This window comes from Hemitrygon akajei, chromosome 13, assembly GCF_048418815.1.
Source record: "Hemitrygon akajei chromosome 13, sHemAka1.3, whole genome shotgun sequence".
Classification (NCBI taxonomy): domain Eukaryota; kingdom Metazoa; phylum Chordata; class Chondrichthyes; order Myliobatiformes; family Dasyatidae; genus Hemitrygon; species Hemitrygon akajei.
The window spans coordinates 87,921,473-87,942,395 of NC_133136.1; the positions used below are offsets into that span (position 1 = coordinate 87,921,473).

The 20,923-nt window shown below is 42.9% G+C and overlaps 1 protein-coding gene across 1 annotated transcript in view; it reads right to left on the reverse strand.

Annotated features, from left to right (window-relative positions):
• Positions 1–4,672: 4,672 nt before the first annotated feature.
• Positions 4,673–20,923, reverse strand: part of LOC140738033 (stearoyl-CoA desaturase 5-like) — a 107,797-nt gene continuing 91,546 nt past the window's right edge. The window contains exon 5 of the mRNA XM_073065012.1: positions 4,673–10,072. Within this exon, the coding sequence (XP_072921113.1) occupies positions 9,882–10,072 (191 nt within the window). The 3' untranslated portion in view covers positions 4,673–9,881. The remainder of the gene's footprint in view (positions 10,073–20,923) is intronic.

Genomic DNA, 20,923 nt, shown 5'->3' on the forward strand with positions numbered 1-20,923 from the left:
TAAAATTTGCCCATTCTTTTTATGATGTCAATCCTTCGAGAGTCGTTGGGAGTTGGTTTCCCCATTGTTAGCTAAAAACCTTTCGGCCGTGGAAAAGGGCCCACCAATTCCAGGGCAAATGGAACCGGACGCACGTGGCCTTTCCCCTGGTTTCTTGCTATTACGGGATTGCTGGCGTTTCTTCTGGTGCGTCTGAGGGGCTGTTCCCACAGACCCTCTTTTTATCCTGACTCAGATGCCAATCAGGTTGGGATGATGCAATCCCTCCACCAACCTCCCCCTCGTTTCATTGCCTGGGGCGTCGATGCATCGTACAGGATGCAATACACAACAGCCGGCATCAATGGGTCCGCCTCTCGGAGGCCAAGACACATTCCAACGACTTGTGGATTCTGCATGTCTTTCTCTCATTCCCCGGGTCTCCTGAATGGACTCAATAGTGATCTTGCGATTCTCACAAAGGAGGGGGCTACCCCGCACCATTCGGCCCCTCCGAGCTGTGGTACATTCATAACAAAACGTATAAAATTCTAAAGGGATTGGACAGATTAGATGCAGGAAGATTGTTCCCAATGTTGGGAAAGTCCAGAACGAGGGGTCACAATTTAAGGATAAAGGGGAAGCCTTTTAGGACCAAGATGAGGAGAAACTTCTTCACACAGAGAGTGGTGAATCCGTGGAATTCTCTGCCACAGGAAACAGTTGAGGCCAGTTCATTGGCTATATTTAAGAGGGAGTTAGATATGGCCCTTGTGGCTAAAGGGATCAGGGGGTCTGGAGAGAAGGCAGGTACAGGGTTCTGAGTTGGATGATCAGCCATGATCATACTGAATGGTGGTGCAGGCTCGAAGGGCCGAATGGCCTTCTCCTGCACCTATTTTCTATGTTTCTAACTGTGGTGTACAAAGGCTGTTATAAATCTAATCAAGAAGAAAAGCTTATGAAAGGTTCAACAAAACTAGGTAATGATACAGCGTGTTTGGAACTGGAGGAGATAGCATAGGTACTTAATGATGACTGCTTCAGTATTCACTACGGAAAAGGATCTTGGTGGTTGTATGGATGACTTGCAGTGGACTGAAAAGCTTGAGCATGCAGATATCAAGGTACCCCATGCAACGATGTTAAGAAAAAGGATGTGCTGGAGCTTTTGGAAAGCATCAAGTTGGATAAGTCACCAGGACTGGACGAGATGTACCCCAGGCTACTGTGGGAGGTGAGGGAGGAGATTGCTGAGCCTCTGATCATCAATGAGGATGGGAGAGGTTCCAGAGGACTGGATAGTTGCAGATGTTGTTCCAGTATTCAAGAAAGGGAGTAGAGATAGCCCAGGCAATTATAGACCAGTGAGTCTTACTTCAATGGTTGGTAAGTTGATGGAGAAGTTCCTGATAGGCATAACTTAATTTTTGGAGAGGCATAATATGATTAGGAATAGTCAGCATAGCTTTGTGAAAGGCATGCCTGATTGAATTTTTTGAGGATGTGACAAGACATATGACAAGGTACCACATGCAAGGCTTATTGAGAAAGTAATGAGGCATGGGATCAAAGGGGTCATTGCTTTGTGGATCCAGAACTGACTTGCCCACAGAAGGCAGTGTGGTTATAGATGGGTCATATTCTGCATGGAGGTCGGTCACCAGTGGTGTGCCTCAGGGATCTGTTCTGGGACCCTTACTCTTCGTGACTTTTATAAATGACCTGGATGAGGAAGTGGGGGGATGGGTTTGTAAATTTGCTGATGATACAAAGGTTGGGGGTGCTGTGGATAACGTGGGGGGCTGTCAGAGGTTACAGCAGGGCATTGATAGAATGCAAAACTGGGCTGAGAGGTGGCAGATGGAGTTCAACCCAGTTAAATGTGAGGTGGTTCATTTTGGTAGGTCAAATATGATGACAAAATATAGTATCAATGGTAAAACTCTTGGCAGTGTGGAGGATCAGAGGGATCTTGGGGTCCAAGTCCAAAGGACACTCAAATCTGCTGCACAGGTTGACTCTGTGGTCAAGAAAGCATACAGTGCATTGGCCTTCATCAACCATGGGATTGAATTTAGGAGCCAAGAGGTAATATTGCAGCTATATCGGGCCCTGATCAGACCCCATTTGTAGTACTGTGCTCAGTTCTGGTCACCTCACTATAGGAAGGATATGGAAACTATAGAAAAGGTGCAGAGATTTACAAGGATGTTGCCTGGATTGAGGAACATATGCCTTATGAGAATAGGTTGAGTGAACTCAGCCTTTTTTCCTTGGTGCGATGGAGGATGAAAGGTGATCTTATATAAGTGTATAAGATGATGAGAGGCATTGACCGTGTGGATAGTTAGAGGCTTTTCCCGAGGGCTGAAATAGCTAACACGATAGGGCACCGTTTTAAGGTGCTTGGAAGTAGGTACAGAGGAAATGTCAGGGTAAGTTTTTTATGCAGAGAGTGGTGAGTGTGTGGAATGGGCTGCCAATGACGGTGGTGGAGGCAGATATGATAGGGCCTTTTAAGAGACTCCGGGACAGGTACATGGAGCTTAGAAAAATAGAGGGCTATGGGTAAGCCTAGGTAATTTCTAAGGTAAGGACATGTTTGGCATAGCTTTTTGGGCTGAAGGGCCTGCATTGTGCTGTAGGTTTTCTATGTTCCTATGTTTCACAGTGGATTTAATTTGGCTTTTTTGACATGAATGAACAGAAAAAAAACTTGTGTCAAAGTGAAAACAAATCTCTACAAAGTGACCTAAATTAATTGCAAATATAAAACACAAAATAAGTGACTGCGTAAGTATTCACCCTCCTTTAATATGACATACCAAATCATCACTGTTATAGTCAATAGGTCTTAGAAGTCACATAATTAATTAAATGGAGATCTGTTTTTGGAGACCTGTGCGTAGGTATTTCAATTGATTGTAGTAAAAATACTTTTGTATCTGGTAGGTCTAACTGCTGTCAGTATTCTGGCAAAAACTACACCATGAAGACAAAAGAACACACTCCATGCTACTCTGCAAAAAGGTGATCAAAAAGCACAAGTCAGGAGCTGGATACAAGAAATTTTCCAAATTCACTTAATATCCCTTAGAGTACAGTTAAGTCAATCAAGAAATGGAAATAATATGGCACTGCTGCAAATCTGCCTAAATCAGTCTGTCCTCAAAAACTGAGTGACCATGCAAGAAGGGGACTAATGAAGGAGGCCACCAAGTGACCCAAGACAACACTGGAGGAGTTATAAGCTTCAGTTGCGGAGATAGGAGAGACTGCGCATACAATAGTGGCTGAGATGTGAAAGATCGTGCATACAACTGTTGCCCGGGTGCTTCACCAGTCACAGCTTGATGGGAGACTGGCAAAGAGAAAGTCACTGCTGAAAAATACTTATGAAATCTCAGCCAGAGGTATGTGGGAGACTCCAAAGTCAGCTGGAAGGTGGTTCTACAGTCTGTTGAAATCAAATTGAGATTTTTGGTCATCAGACTAAATGCTATGTTTGGCATAAGCCAAAACACTGCACATCATCACAAACACGCCATCCCTACGGTGAAGCATAGTAGTTGCTGCATCATGATGTGGGGATGCTTCATTGCAGCAGGCCTTGGAAGGCTTGTGAAGGTAGAGGGTAAAATGAATGCAGGAAATGACAGGGAAATCCTGGAGAAAAACGCGATGCAGTCTGCAAGGAACTGCGACTTAGAAGATTTGTTTTCCAGCAAGACAATCACCCCAAGCATAAAGCAAAAACTACACAGGAATGGCTTAAAAACAACAAAGATTATGTCTGGGAGTGGCCAAGTCAGAGTCCAGACCGCAATCCAATTGAGAATTTGTGGCTGGACTTGAAAAGGGCTGTTCACTCACGATCCCCATGCAATCTGACAGAGCTTGAGCAGTTTTGTAAAGAAGAATGCTGAAAATTGCAGTGTCCAGATGTGCAAAGCTGATAGAGACCTATCCACACAGACTCAAGGTTTTAATTGCTGCCAAAAGTGCATCTACTAAATACTGACTTGAAGGGGGTGAATACTTGTGCAATGAATTATTTTGTTTTACTTCTATTATTAATTTAGATCACTTTGTAGAAATCTGTTTTCACTTTAACACAAAAGATTCTTTCCTGCCAATCAGTGTCAAAAAAGCCAAATTAAATCCACTGTGATTCAACTTTATAAAACAATAAAACAAGAAAACTTCCTGGGAGGGGTGGTGAATACTATTTTTATAGGTACTGTATAAACAGAATTCCTAGTACAGATCCCTTTGGAACACCACAAATCACAGACCTTCAGACAAAATAGGTTCCTTCAATTACTATACTCTCTCTGTCTTCTATGGGTAAGCCAGTCCTGAATCCAAATGGCCAACTCATCATGGATCCCACACATTTAATCTTTAGGGTGAGCCTCCCATGAGGGATCTTGTCAACTGCTTTACTAAAATCCTAAATTTTGGATTAGCCTCCTTAGTAGAGCAGAAAAATAAGTAATAATTCCCACCAATAATCATTCACTCCTGCTAAATGATTAATGTGAGAGGGCATCAACCTGATTTTGCTGTCTTCAGTCAGATATCAATAAACAATGTTCAACTCTGAAGTGAGGAATTGCAAATTAAACAAAAGGTACTAGTGGAGTCAAACTAGATATAGTCACCATTTCCAAGACTGAATGCAAGAATGTTTTAAGTAAAAGCAAGCCTCTTTATTACAACAGATAGAAAATAAGTTGACACAATTACAAGCTACACAAACACAGACAAGGCAAATTAGCAGCATTTATTTTAAGTTGTTTTGAATTCTACAATTAATTCAATGAGAAAGCATTAAACTCTATAATATGCACACAATATTTGCTTCAACAAATGAGTTGAGCTAATATCAGTTTTACTTCTGGCCACTTTACTTTTAATTTCTGTATTCGTAGAACAGAAATTCTAAATTTCCATCCAAGAAATGGCCTCAAAAGTTCACCATTCTCTCCCAAGAGTTTTATACTCCTATGATTATGGCAATAGATAAATACACAAATTCTAGATCCAGTATTCTGTGATTATGTAAGTAGCTAGTTCAGATTTTACCAGGTCCTTGTCCAGGCCATTTCCAGTGAGATAACCCTTTAGGATTTGGTTCAACACCACGCAGAAGTTGGATGTGGGAGAGATAATTTGATAAGATGCTATATAACACTAGTTGGGCAGCATTTTCAATTTTAATTGTGTTTAGTATTGTTTTCTTTTTACAAAATAGTTGTAAATAGTCTAAAATATAATACAGCCCTCACACTTGTCAAGTTTTGTGTTTTTTCTTCTTTGTGAGAATCAGAAATGATAAACACCACTACATCCTAACTAAATCAAACCTGACACCTGCTTGGAATATTAGTATATATATATTCCAAAAGACTGAGCAGAATAGGGAGTCATACCAATTCTAGTTATATGACTTTTGATTTCATTCATCTTCATCTTTCCTGTTATTTTGGCAAATGTTTGTTTGGTAGTTGATGGATTGAAAATATTAATAACCAATAACCCCTAGCTTTTGTCAAGATCTAACATTAGGAGTACACAAGTTTAAAACTGGTTTGTGTCTTCTTACAGAATTGTGCAAACATGCACTATTACAAACAGGCTGCTGTAAACTAGGGTTGGATCGAAGTCCCAGGAATGCGTCCACAAGGGATTCTTTTCCAAAGTGAATGTGGGACATTATTTGAGGCCAATAACCTCTTGGTTATAGCAAAATAAAACCAATGAAGTTCAAATATATTCACAGTTCATTAAATATTCCAAATAAAGATTGATTATAGTATCTACCTTTCTTAGAATTATGTACAATTCAGCATCAGTTGCCATAGTTAGTTTTAAAGAAATATATTTGAAAATTACATTTAAAAAATCTTTCTACAATTCGTTGTCACACACACCAACAACAGAAGTATACCCTATATTCTGAGGATGGCCCGAGATTGTGGACTGTCAATAAAAACATGGGAAGCAAGTCACAAGTTACAGGAATTTACAGAGATGGCCATTCAATCCACCATGTCTACCCTGGCCAGCAGTGATCCACTGCCCATCAGGTCATGCTTCAAGTGTTCTTCCAGGTAACTTCCAACAGTGGTGATGGGGGGGGTGGGTGGGTAAGAAGTGTGCTTCCACCACCTTGTAGGCAGCAGGTTCCACACCCCCTAATTTGCTTGGGATGACATTTTCTAGCATTCTCTCCCCCACCCCCCAATTCTTTGACCATCTGGTTATTTTTATTTAGATATACAGCATGGCCTGAGTCCACACTGCGCAGTTAAATACATGTGACCAAACCTTTGACAATGTGGGAGGAAACTGAGGCACCCGGAAGAAATATACACAGTGATGTAGAGAATGCACAAACTCCTTAGTCAGCAGTGGAATTAAACCCGAATCACTGGTGTTGTAAAGCATTATGCTAAACACTACACTATTATGTTGCCCCAGGGAATCTATATACTCTTGTAGAGCACACTGCCAAGCAAAACAAATCCGTATTCATCCTTGTTTAGCCATCTCATAACGTTGTACTAGTTGAGAAGTGAGGTACTTCTCAACTATAATTCTGTAATCTGGTGAATAACTACACACAATACCATGCTGCCGGAGCCTAATTAGAGCTTTATACAATTCTGATATAACCTCTACTTTTATATTCCATGCATCAGCTGGAAGCGTACACAATATATGCCTTAAGTCAACCAACTATAGTCTTGAGCTCTCTTCCTCACTGTCAATCACAATGCCAACCTTAGCATCAATTGCAAATGTTAAATCATAGTTTTTATATTTCAATCAGCAATTATTAACATATTATCCCAAAAAACTAAGCAAGGGGATTGTATAGAGCTCTGCAGAAACTCACAGCGCACAGTTTTCCTACGGACAAAATGTTTTAATCTAGCTTGCCACTTTCCCACCAGATATCACATGCTCTCAATTTCCTATCAATTTGCCACATAGGACTTTGGCAAATGACTTACTAAAAATCTATGTAGACTACATTCAAATGTTCTATCTTCATTGACCCTCATCATATCTTCATAAATTATCATTCATTTCCATATATTTCTTCAATCACAACCTAACTCCTCTATGCTAGCTGTCCCTTATTAATCTATACATTCCTAATCTGAATTATATTGATATTTCCCAATAATTTGACAATGATTCCCTTGAATTTGCTAGACCACAAGACCTTGGAGAAGAATTAGGCCATTTGGCCCATTGAATCTGCTCCACCATTTCTTCACGGCTGATTTATCAGCCCCCTCGACCCAACTCTCCTGCCTTCTTTCTGTAACCTTTGACACCCTTACCAATCAAGAACCTATCAACGTCCATTTTAAATATACCCAGTGACTTGGTCCCCAAAGCCATCTGTGGCAATGAATTAAATACATTCACCAACCTCTGGCTAAGAAATTCCTCTTCATGCTCAGTCCATCTATTTCTCCTTTAAAACCAATGCTATCACATTATTAGTCTTCCAGACATCCATCGCCATGCCCAGAGCAGAGGACTGAACCAGTGCTAAAGAAAAGTCCCAAAGCTGAAATGTCACTAATTGAAAAGGCGTTAAAAGGAATTACCAGAATATGCTGCTGAAAAATGTATGTGTGATTACCTTGTTAATAAACCCAGTGGGTAATTTGACCATGAGAACATCAACTATTCCATGTACTTGTACTTTAACAGGACTTACAGAATAACAATTCCAAGTGGGAACTCTAAGCCAATTTTCTCCTTCCTAATAGATGAGCACCAAGTTTAACTTGGTTCTGGCAGAAAACTTAGAATTTAAACCTACTCTATATTGATTAAAGGGCAAGCAATAAGGTGTCTAGTTGTCACAAAATATTGCTTTCCCACATTCTAGGTTAAAGTCACAATTGAACCCACAAGTGAAAGCAATGCCTGCATTATATGCTCAGCAAATTCATTCCCAATATTCCCTTTGAAAGACATTTGGTCTCTTGTGAGAAGCAGGCAACTTAATTTTATTATTTACTGGTGCTAACATACACACAGATTTGGTTAATCATTATAGTTCTGCCTCTTAAAAGCTGTGATCAGAGTTGTTTGACATAGAATTAAGCTTTTAAAATGGATTTCATTAGTATTTACTCTTTAAAGTTGATTACCTTTTTGTTTTCAATTTCAGTATGCCAACTTCACCTTAACTTATCAAACTATGTTCAAATCCTTTTATAATGACAAGGTCAAACTTTGGTTTATTCAGATGCAAGAGAAATATTTGGTGCAGTATGCTGATTTATCATGAGTAAAACACAAAGAATAGTAGACGGATCACCTAACTCATTACTAAGACAATTTAACTCGAAGAAGGAACTGCTGATTACCCAGGTGTAGTTCTGTCACAATATAAAAGATGAGTGGATTAAATAAGTGCATCTATTAGAATGAACTCAATAGATATGGTTCATTACATCAATCACAGGATCTTGTCAAAGTCTTCATACTTGATTAAACACTACAATGCTTTACAGTCACCAAGGACAAATGGATCTTTGCCAAGCTATTATAAAGCATTATGACAGTGCTTGGTTTATATTACTATACATGCATCTCCTGCTTGCAGTTCATCTTCCCTCTTCTCAGTAACCTCCTCAGCTCTCTTTCACAGTCTGAACAGCATCTAGCTCACTGGTAACAAAACCATTGCAATTTCCTTTCAATAGCTTAAAATATTAAAGGCAAAAATTTAGTTATAATTTTCGTTAATTAAATCTCTTTTGTTGTGTGTGCGTTTATCACCCCTTTCAAAACCATTTCTGCGGTGTTTCTGAAAACACCACCCAGCATAGGCAGTTGGGTGATGTTCTTGGAGCTGTTTTGATTTTTAATTTTTGAAATCTAATGCACAAGCAACAGATGATAGGAGTCAAAAAGTTAAATTTAAGTCACAGGAGTTTTTAAAACATTATCTGAAAGTTTTGCAATGTTTCTTGTATCTTGTAGTCTGTTAATTCTGTGTTGACTCCTTACCAATGAGCAAAGCAATTTCCTGCTGATCCTGATTCATTTGTCTGTACATGCATGAAACCCAATTCTTCATGGAAAACCCACACCCTCAATAATGTAAAACATACACTTATTACATGATTTGGTCTCAAAAAGATTAATAGCTATTAATATCTTCCTAAAACACAATATCTGTCACATCTGATGAACCTCATAGAAAAATATTTTTACCTTTATCCCTCCTTATCACATATTATCTAAAAATCACAGTTTTCCAATTCATCACCATACTAGAAGTAAATAAAACTTGCTTGAAATTAAATAAAAATTCTTAATCACTTACACTTCGATAGCAAAGTACCAAAACCACTCATTTTCTCCTGAACAACTACTTTCTATTACAAAGGTCACATTGATTTGAATAAAGTAAAATACAAAGTATCAACACCACCAACATGGACATCTTGCAAATTTAATCACTTCAAGCCCAAACATTTATTTTATTGCAAGAACATTAATTCAGCTTGCCAGAGTGGGGATAATTTCACAAGCCCGATTCATAGATCCATTATTTAACCCAAATCTCCTGAGGTCAATGCAAGATATACAATGTACCCTTTAAACAAGGGATATCTGCTGTCACTTATTACATTAAACCACTGGTGGCAGATTAAGCAGGGCTTTTTGCAGTCAGTAGAATATAGTCAACACACTTACTCAAGAACTCAAATTAACTTGAGAAACAAAGTGAAAAGGCCATAAAGCAAAATGCATCATTGTCAGAAGCTTGGAATGCAATGACTATATATCCAAGTCAAAGTAACAACAAATTTAAATATATGAAAACTCTGCTTGGAATTTGAGACCATTTCTTTTCAAGCACTTCCATCTCCAGTCCTCATTTTGCGTGTTTCAATCATTTGCTTTGTGGCTCTTTTTCGATCACTTGCCAGGCCCAGCCAACACATGAAATCAATAAAGCACGTTGTCGGGTTCAGCCGAAATCCAAACTCACTTGTTGAGTAGTCAAATGGAAATGTATGGTGATAGTTGTGGAATCCTTCCCCTGTAGGTAGGAAATACAGCAAGTTTATTATTAATCCAAAATGTTCTCCATAACCACTTTCAGTGCTGTAACATGCAACAAGGGCTGCTACAGTATCTGACTGGATATCCTGTTTTATGTAGTTTTATTATTCCGTATTCCCTTCACCTACCAGTACCTTCATAGCCAGTACTACTCTCCACCATCAACCCATCCCACCCAACATATTTATCAAGCATAATTTCTGCAATTATTAATCCTTTTCTATTAAGTCCCTAAAATGTGTAATGTTTGATCAGGCCACATTGCCCAGTTTGGTTTTTCAGAATAGATCACGATTTGCTATTTTAAAATACGAGGAACAACTTTTTTGTAATTGTAACACTACAGTCACCTAGAAAAACATCTCATATTGTCATCCAAATGCATCTACATTAGAAGCTGCTGACACAAGTAAACTGTAATGGATAGAGGACAACAAGAATGTGGCACCCTTAATACAGGGAAATGTCCCAAAGCACTCCATATATGCATTATCTAACAAGATTTGACAATCACATTAGGGCAAATGGTGAAAGGATAAGTTTTAAAGAATATGTTAAAGGGAAAAAAGAGAGAAAACAATTTAGGATGGCAATTCCAGAGTAATTGCACAGCTGAAGACACTCATATTAGTGGTGGAATAACTAAAATCAAGAATGTCTATCAAATGAAAATTTGAGATTTGCCAGTCTCTCAACATGGAGGAAACAATGTGGATAAGGAGTCAATGGAGAACTTGAAATCAAGCACGAGAATGCTGATTAACTAGGAGAACATACCGGTCAGTAAGAATGTGTGTGATGGATCAATGGGACTTGAGGACAAGGGATTAAAAGTGAGAATCGCCAGACAGCATTAAAAGTTTAGTCCTGATGAAGGGTCTCAACCCAAAACGTTGACTGCTCCTTTCAACGGATGCTGCCCGACCTGCTGAGTTTATCCAGCTTTTTTGTACGTCTTGATTTGACCACAGCATCTGCAGTGTACTTTGTGTTTAGCATTAAAAGTTTAGCAGCTTGGAAACCTAGCCAAGAGCCAATACCTTTGATCTTTGCAAATCTTCAGAGGCAATTTATTCTAATTCAGTACTAAGATAACTGATAGTGCAACAATGTCCTTACACATCTGGAGAAGGATGAAACATAGAAACAGAAAAACTACAGCACAATACAAGTCCTTCAGCCCACAATGGTGTGCCAAACATGTACTTACTTTAGAAATTTCCTAGAGTTACCCACAGCCCTCTATTTTCTAAGCTCCATGTACCTATCCAGGAGTCTCTTAAAAGACCCTATTGTAACTGCCTCCACCACCGTCGCCGGCAACACATTCCACGCACTCACTCACCACTCTCTGCGTAAAAGACTTACCCCTGACATCTCCTCTGTACCTACTTCCAAGCACCTTAAAACTGTGCCCTCTCGTATCAGCCATTTCACTCCTTGGAAAAAGCCTCTAACTATCCAAACAATCAATGCTTCTCATCATCTTATACACCTCTATCAGGTCACCTCTCATCCTCCGTCACTCCAAAGAGAGAAGGACAAATTCACTCAACCTATTCTCATAAGGCATGCTCCCCAATCCAAGCAACATCCTTGTAAATCTCCCCTGCACCCTTCCTATAGTTTCCTTCCTGTATTGAGGTGACCAGAACTGAGCACAAGTGGGGTCTGACCAGGGTCCTATATAGCTGTAATATTACCTCTCTGCTCTTAAACTCAATCCCACGGTTGATGAAGGCCAATTCACCATATGCCTTCTTAACAACAGAGTCAACCCGCACAGCAGCAGCTTTGAGTGTCCTATGGACTCGGATCCCAAGAACCCTCTGATCCTCCACACTGCCAAGAATCTTACCATTAATACTATATTCTGCCATCATTTGACATAGAAAAATGAACCACCTCACATTTATCTGGGTTGAACTCCATCTGTCACTTCTCAACCCAGCTTTACATCCTATGGATGTCCCGCTGTAAACTCTCTGACAGCCCCCCCCAACCTTTGTGACATCAGCAAATTTACTAACCCATCCCTTCACTTCCTCATACAGGTCATTTATAAAAATCATGAAGAGAAGGGGTCGCAGAACAGACCCCTGAGGGACACCACTGGTGACTGACCTCCATGGAGAATATGACCTGTCTACAACCACTCTTAGCCTTCTGTGGGCAAGCCAATTCTGGATCCACAAATCAAGGTCCCCTTGGATCCCTTGCCTCCTTACTTTCTCAATAAGCCTGGCATGGAGTACTTTAGCAAATGCCTTGCTGAAATCCATATACACTACATCTACTGCTCTATCTTCATCAACGTGTTTAGTCACATCCTCAAAAAATTCAATCAGGCTCGTAAAACACAACCTGCCTTTGACAAAGCCATGCTGACTACTACTAATCATATTATATTTCTCCAAATGTTTATAAATCATGCCTCAGGATTTTTTCCATCAACTTACCAACCACTGAGGTAAGATTCACTGATCTATAATTCCCTGGGCTATCTCTACTCCCTTTCTTGAATAAGGGAACAACATCCGCAACCCTCCAATCCTCCGGAACCTCCCCCGTCCCCATTGATGATGCAAAGATTATTGCCAGAGGCTCAGCAATCTCCTTCCTCATCTCCCAGTGTAGCCTGGGGTACATCTCGTCTGGTCCTGGAGACTTATCCAACTTGATGCTTTCCAAAAGCTCCTGCACATTCTCTTTCTTAGTTTCTGTATGTTCAAGCTTTTTAATCCATTGTAAGTCAATCGCCAAGATCCTTTGCCGTAGTGAATACTGAAGCAAAGTATTCGTTATGTACCTCAGCTATCTCCTCCATTTATATACATATTTTCCCACTGTCACACTTGATAGGTCCTATTCTCTCACATCATATCCTCTTGCTCTTCACATACTTGTAGAATGCCTTGGGGTTTTTCTTAATCCTGTCCACAAGGGCTTCATACGGCCCCTTCTGCCTCTCCTAATTTCATTCGTAAGCTCCTTCCTGCTAGCCTTATAATCTTCTACATCTCTATAATTACCTGGCTTTCTAAACCCTTCGTAAGCTTTTCTTTTCTTCTTGACTAGATTTTCAACAGCCTTTGTTCACCATGGTTCCTGTACACTACCACCCTTTCCGTCTCATTGGAACGTACCTATGCAGAACTCCACGCAAAAATCCCCTACATTGTACAATGTACATTTCTGCCGTACATTTCCCCGAGAACATCTGTTCTCTATTTATGCTTCCAAGTTCCTGCCTGATAGCTTCATATTTCTCCTTACTCCAATTAAATGCATTCCTAACCCTCTCTAATGCTATGGTAAAGGAAATAGAGCTGTGATCACTATCAAAATGGTCTTCCACTGAGACCTGACACCTGAGCAGGTGCATTTCCCGATACCAGATCAAGTACAACCTCTCCTCTTGTAGGCTTATCTACATATTGTGTCAGGAAACCTTCCTGAACACACCTAACAAACCCCACCCCATCTAAACCCCTCGCTCTAGGGAGATGCCAATCAATACTTGGGAAATTAAAATCTCCCACCACGACAACCCTGTTATTATTACACCTTTCCAGAATCTGTCTCCCTATCTGTTCCCGATGTCCCTGTTACTATTGGGTGGTCTATAAAGAAAACACCGTAGAGTTATTGACTCCTTCCTGTTTGTAACTTCCACCCACAGAGACTCAGTAGACAATCCCTCTATGACTTCCTCCTTTTCTGCAGCTGTGACACTATTTCTGATCAGCAGTACCACGCCCCCACCTTTTTTGCCTCCTTCCCTGTCCTTTCTGAAACATCTGAAGTTGGCACTCTAAGTAACCAATCCTGCCACTGAGCCATCCAAGTCTCTGTAATGGCCACAACATCATAGCTCCAAGGACTGATCCACGCTCTAAGCTCATCCTGCTTTGTTCATGCACACATCTCAAACCATCAGTCTAAGCGTATCCCTTCTTTATCACTTGCCTACCCTCCCTCTCACACCATCTCCCCAGCTTTCACTATTTGTGAGCCAACAGCCCCCTTCCCCCATCTCTTTAGTTCAGTTCCCAACCCCCAGCAATTCTAGTTTAAACTCTCCCCGCTGCATTAGCAAACCTCATCGCCAGGATATTGATCCCCCGGGATCAAGTGCAACTCGTCCTTTTTGTACAGGTCACACCTGCCCCAAAAGAGGTCTCAATGATCCAGAATTCTGAATCCGTGCCCCCTCCTCCAATCCATCAGCCACGCATTTATCCTCCACCTCACTCTATTCCTATACTCAACGTCACATGGTACAGGCAGTAATCCTGAGATTACTACTCTGAGGTCCTGCTTCTCAACTTCTTTCCTAAATCCCTGTAGTTTCTTTTCAGGACCTCCCTTTTCCTACCTATGTCATGGTACCAATATGTACCACGACCTCTGGCTGTTCTCCTTCCCACTTCAGGATATAGTGGATGCGATCAGAAACATCCCGGACCCTGGCACCTACGAGGCCAACTGCCATCCATGTTTCCTTCCTGCATCCACAGAATCGCCTGTCTGACCCCCTAACTATAGAGTTCCCTATTACTGCTGCCCTCTTCCTTTCCCTACCCTTCTGAGCCACAGGGCCAGACTGTGCCAAAGGCGTGGCCACTGTTGCTTCCCCCAGGTAGGCCCCCCCCCCCCCCCAACAGTACTCAAGCAGGAGTACTTATTGATAAAGGGGACAGCCACTCTCTAGTATCTGACTCCTGCCCTTCCCTCTCCTGCTACCCACTTATCTGTCTCCCGAGGCCCCGGTGTGACTACTTGCCTATAGCTCCTATCTGTCACCTCCTCACTTCCCTGCTATTTAACTCACGAATGGTCCTCCGGTTATAGCTGCTGATAGGCCATGTACAATGGACAAGCACCCTTGAAGCTCCCTTTTTAAATAGCCACCTATTAAATAATGCTTATGTGAGAATGCTGTTCTTGGACTACAGTTCAGCATTCAACACCATAATTCCCTCCAGACTCGACAGGAAGCTCAGAGACCTCTACCTTGACCCTGCCTTGTGCAGCTGGATGCTGGACTTCCTGTAAAATCGTTGGCAGGTGGTAAGAGCGGACTCCCTCACCTCTGCCCCTCTTGACTCTCAACACAGGAGCCCCTCAGGGCTGTGTACTAAGTCTCTTCCTTTACTCCCTGTATACCCATGACTGTGTCGCCACCTACAGCTCCAATCTGCTAATTAAATTTGCCGACGACATTACATTGATCGGCCTAATCTCAAACAAGGCGGCCTACAAGGAAGAAGTCAACTCTCTGACACAGGGGTGTCAAGACAACAACCTCTCCCTCAATGCTGCAAAAACAAAGGAGCTAATTATGGATTACAGGAGGAATGGAGATGGGCTAACCTCGATTAACATCAATGGATCTGGGGTTGACAGAGTAAAATGTTTTAAGTTCCTCGGCATCCACATCACTGAGGATCTCACGTGGTCTGTACACACCAGCTGTGTGGTAAAAAAGGCACAACAGTGCCTCTTTCACCTCAGAACGGTTGAGGAAGTTTAGTATAGGCCCCCAAATCCTAAGAACTTTGTACAGGGACACAATTGAGAGCATCCTGACTGGCTGCATCACTGCCTGGTATGGGAAATGTACCTCCCTTAATCGCAGGACTCTGCAGTGAGTGCTGTGGACAGCTCAGCGCATCTGTAGTTGTGAACTTCCAATGATTCAGGACATTTACAAAGACAGGTGTGCAAAAAGGGCCCATAGGATCATTGGGGACCTGAGCCAACCCAACCACAATCTATTCCAGCTGCTACCATCCAGGAAACGGTACCACAGCATAAAAGCCAGGACCAACAGGCTCTGGGACAGCTTCTTCCACCAGGCCATCAGACTGATTAACTCACGCTGATTTGAGCGTATTTCTATGTTATATTGACTTCTATTTATTATAAGTTATTATAAATTACTATTTAGACAGAGACGTAACGTTAGATTTTTATTCCTCGTATGTGAAGGATGTAAGAAATAAAGTCAATTCAATTCAATGAGGGACAGAAAGATTGTGAGATAAAACTTTTTTTTTGCCAGCCCTTTTGTGGAAATTAACAAAGCATTTTCCAACGTTACTGATGAGCAGGACAAGTTGGAGGAAGCCAAGGAAAGATCCAGTACTACCAGCTTTCAGAGGTGACTCTGGCTGTGACTTAAAGACAAGAATGGAAAATGCTGAACGTGGACTTTATCTGTGGACCAGTGGTGCAGAGGTACAGGGAAAGGATGATCTAGTCAAGCGTGCCAAATACTGCAGGTAGGATGAGTTAGTGCTGGAGGACTTTTAATGAAATGCTAGAGCAATAAATCTTGTGCTTGGGTATAAATGGGACTAATTATTTGCTTTATATTATCTTATCTCTCTAAACTGAGACAATCTATTTGGGTGTGGCTAGATCAGCAATTATTATTCTTGGTTACAAAGGTGAAGTGCACTACAACTGGAAACTACATAAAAGCTAAACCTGCACATAATTTTTGTTCATTTTTTAAAGAAGCGGCACATCAAAAGTGACACCCCAAACCAAAGGATTTCTAGTTCATTTCAAGTATTGTACATAAACTGCTGAACATCAGACACGGGAAAAAGAACAGCAAACAGCTGCTTGAGCATCCGATGTGGCTGCTGGGCCTCTCAACAGGGTAGAAGCAGTGGCTGAATGATATGGGCACCACAAAATACTTGAGGAGCAGATCATAGTTGGAATACACCAAGGCACCAGATTCTATTCGGGGGGAGAGGGGAGAAAGAAGGGACAAATTAAAACTCTGAACATGTAGTGAAAGGTATTCTCTCTTCTGGCCATCCCATTACAGGAAGAATGTGGAGATTTACCAGGATGCCACCTGAATTAGAGGGCATCAGCCATAAGGAGAGATTGAACACACTTGGGTTGTTTTCTCTGGAGCATCAGAGGCTGAGGGGAGTAAATGGAATTATGAGAAGTGTGGATAGGGTAGGTGGTGACTATCTTTTTGCTCGAGTACATCAGGGAGGAGGTGTAGGAACCTGAAGACACACACTCAACGTTTCATGAACAGCTCCTTCCCCTCTGCCAATTGATTTCTGAACTGACAATGAACCAAACCATGAACGCTACCTCACTATTTCTGCACTACTTATTTTTTTATATATATAGTACCATGCAAAAGTCCTAGGCACATATCTAGGGTGCCCAAGTACATGCCTGCAATTTCAGGATGCTGCAGCAAGGTAAAGAGATTACAACCCCCATTAAAGTCCATAGTGAGGGCATACAAGTACTGTAGTAATGAATATAAAAAATGGAGAAATTAATACAGTAGGAGAAAAGCTGTGGGGATTGGAGCAGATTATTTTAAAATCAAAATGGGAAATGAAATATGTTATGTATGTATATTAGAAAAAGGAGGAATTATTAGGTGGGTCCTGAAGAGAACTGTTACTTTGTAGACAATGATCCGAGAACGGTGCAGGAATTTTATAAGTATTTAAAGTTGGTCTTTACTAAAGAGACGATATCAAGAGTTGAATCCTGAGGTGAGGGTCCTCAGACATCATTGCTAAGATATTGTTTCAAGTTACTCTCCAAGTACCAACTTGCTGGTGAGAACCCTGGAAAGATTGTGGGATCACAACTGACTACAATGACAGCTGATCATAAAAACCCAAGGAAATTTTGAGTTTCTATCAAGGATGATAATTTGAGCCAGCCAATGGTGTAGCGGCATCCACATGGACTTGGAGGTGAGTGATCTCAGTCAAACAAGGCCGGCTTCTTGCACGCTTTCCATCCAAGTCGAGCTGACAACTCTGCCTTGTGAAAAAACAAATAGTAAAGTAACAGCAAAGTTGCCACCCAATGTGCCACATGGTTTGGAGAGGAGCACAAACAGATCAAGGATGATTCTATGCTTAAGTACTGGACAACTGTCATTACAATCTGCAGATGTAAAAAAAACCTACTCAGGATTGTACTTGATAAAACATTTCATTGGGAAAGCATATTTAATAATGGGCAGACCTGATACAGGGTCTTGACCCGAAAAGTCAACAATTCCACCCCTCCCCCCACCACACAGAGGTTGCTCAGTCTGCTGAGTATCTACAGCAATGTTCCTTTTGTTTCTAATTCCAACATTTGCTGTCTCTTATAGATAGAATATTCATGAATTGTAGGGAAGTCCCCTACTAGCTTACTTTTTCACTTCTAAAATTCTGTAAATAAGATATTACTTCAAGTACTAGGCGCAGATAGTAAACTTAAAAATTAAAAAGCAACTTTTCTAGAAAGAGTGACAGTAGGTCACGCAATCTTATTAAGTTATATTGAGGCAGCATTACTACATATCAAAGACTTGGATGCAGGGGTAGAACAAATGGTGTCAAAATTTCATAACAACAAGCAGCTTTTTGGTTACAAATTGTGAATTATACTTCTCAGGACCTTAATAATGTGGCATAATGAGCCACCACAGCCAGAAGAATTTGACATTTGTAAAAGTGGGCAAGGCAATTTGAATAAACAAAATAACCAAGGAGGTACAGATTCAAATGACAATTAAGGTACTGTGGCGACCCAATTACTAGCACACTCGAACCGGCTGACAATTAGCCAGAGTGCAGGGACAAAGGAAGAAAGCCTGAGGGGGTTTCAGTAGGGCCTCTCAAGGTATCTGGTGGGAGAGACAGGCTTAAAAGCAAGACTGTGGAGTTGAAATAAACTTAGTCTTTGGCTGCAGTTTACCGACTCCGTGTCATTATTTTAGCGCTGCATGTAGCACACCGCTACAATTGGTGACCCCGACGGTCCAAACGTTTTTGGACCGGAGATGGCAGACGCTGTGCATTTGTTAATGCGGTTTCCTTGAAGCTGCCAAGCTTCTGGACGCTACAACCTCGCCTATGGTTTCAGCAAGCAGAAGCCCAATTCCACGTTCGGCAGATAACCTCAGAGGACACCTGTTACTACTACGTGGTGAGCTCCCTCGACCAGGACACAGCGGCCCAGGTCGCGGAGTTCGTACAGTCTACCCCGGCGGACGGCAGGTACACGGCATTCAAAGCCCTGCTCATAGGGACTTTCGGGCTCTCCCGCCGCGAGCGACCTGCCCGTTTACTGCACCTGGATGGCTTGGGAGACATGCCCTCATCAGCTTTAATGAATGAGATGTTGTCTCTGGCCGACGGACACACACCCTGCCTCATGTTTGAGCAGGCATTCCTGGAGCAGCTGCCCGAGGACATACGCCTGCTGCTGTCCGACGCGGATTTCAGCGACCCCCGGAAGGTGGCAGCCCGGGCGGACTTGCTGTGGAACACCAAGAAGGTGAGTGGGGCATCCATCGCACAGATCTCCCGGCCACGCTCCCAGCAGCAAACCAGTCCAGGCCCGGCTGCAGAGCCCGCTAAACCCAGAGGCCGGGGTGTGGAGCCCAACGAGCAATGGTGTTTCTACCACCAGCAGTGGGGCGCAGAAGCCCGCTGTTGTCGCCCGCCCTGCCAGTTCCCGGGAAACGCCAGGGCCAGCCGTCGCTGATGGCTACGATGGCTGGCCATCGGGATAGCCTCCTGTATGTCTGGGACAAGCAGTCGGGACGCCGGTTTTTGGTCAACACCGGTGCCAAGATCAGCGTCTTACCTCCGATGAGTTACGACACCCGCAGCAGGGCGCCGGGTCCCCCCCTGCGGGCCGCGAACGGCAGCACTATAAGGACTTATGGCACCCGTCCGGTGCAGCTACGGTTCGACTCCAGCCAGTTTACGTGGGACTTCACACTGGCCGACATAGCCCAGCCGCTTCTGGGTGCGGATTTCTTGCGGGCTCACAGCCTACTGGTCGACCTGCCCAGGAAGAGATTGGTTCACGCCGAGACCTTTCAGACGTTCTCCCTGGGTGCAGCCCAGTTGCCAGCCCCTCACCTCGGCTCCATCACGCTGTCCGACAACGACTTCACCAGGGTCCTGGCGGATTTCCCATCGGTTCTGGCACCGCAGTTCGCGGCAGCCATGCCCCGACACGGCGTACAGCACCACATCCTGACCCAGGGACCATCCCTCCATGCCCGCGCTCGGCGGCTTCCCCCGGACAAGCTCCGACTGGCGAAGGAGGAGTTCAAGAGGATGGAGGAATTGGGGATCATTCGGCGGTCCGACAGCCCATGGGCCTCCCCCCTGCACATGGTGCCCAAAGCGACAGGGGGCTGGAGACCGTGCGGAGACTACCGCAGGCTGAACGAGGCTACAACACCGGACCGCTACCCTGTGCTGCACATTCAGGACTTTGCAGCAAACCTTCAAGGCATGTGGATCTTCTCCAAGGTAGACCTCATCCGCGGATACCATCAAATTCCGATGCATCCAGACGACGTCCCCAAAACGGTTCTCATCACCCCATTCGGTCTTTTTGAGTTCCTCCGCATGCCGTTCGGCCTGAAGAATGCCGCACAGACGTTCCAGCGGTTGATGGACGCGGTGGGACGCGACCTGGACTTCGCATTCATCTATTTGGACGACATCCTCATAGCCAGCAGCAGTTGTCAGGAGCATCTGTCCCACCTCCGACAACTCTATGCCCGGCTGAGTGACTACGGTCTAACGATCAACCTGGCCAAATGCCAGTTCGGGCTCGACACCATTGACTTCCTGGGCCACAGGATTACCACAGATGGGGCAACCCCTCTGCCCGCTAAGGTAGATGCAGTCCGCCATTTCCCCCGACCCACCACGATCAAAGGCCTCCAGGAATTCGTAGGTATGGTCAATTTCTACCACCACTTCCTCCCTTCAGCTGCCCGGATCATGCGCCCCCTGTTCGC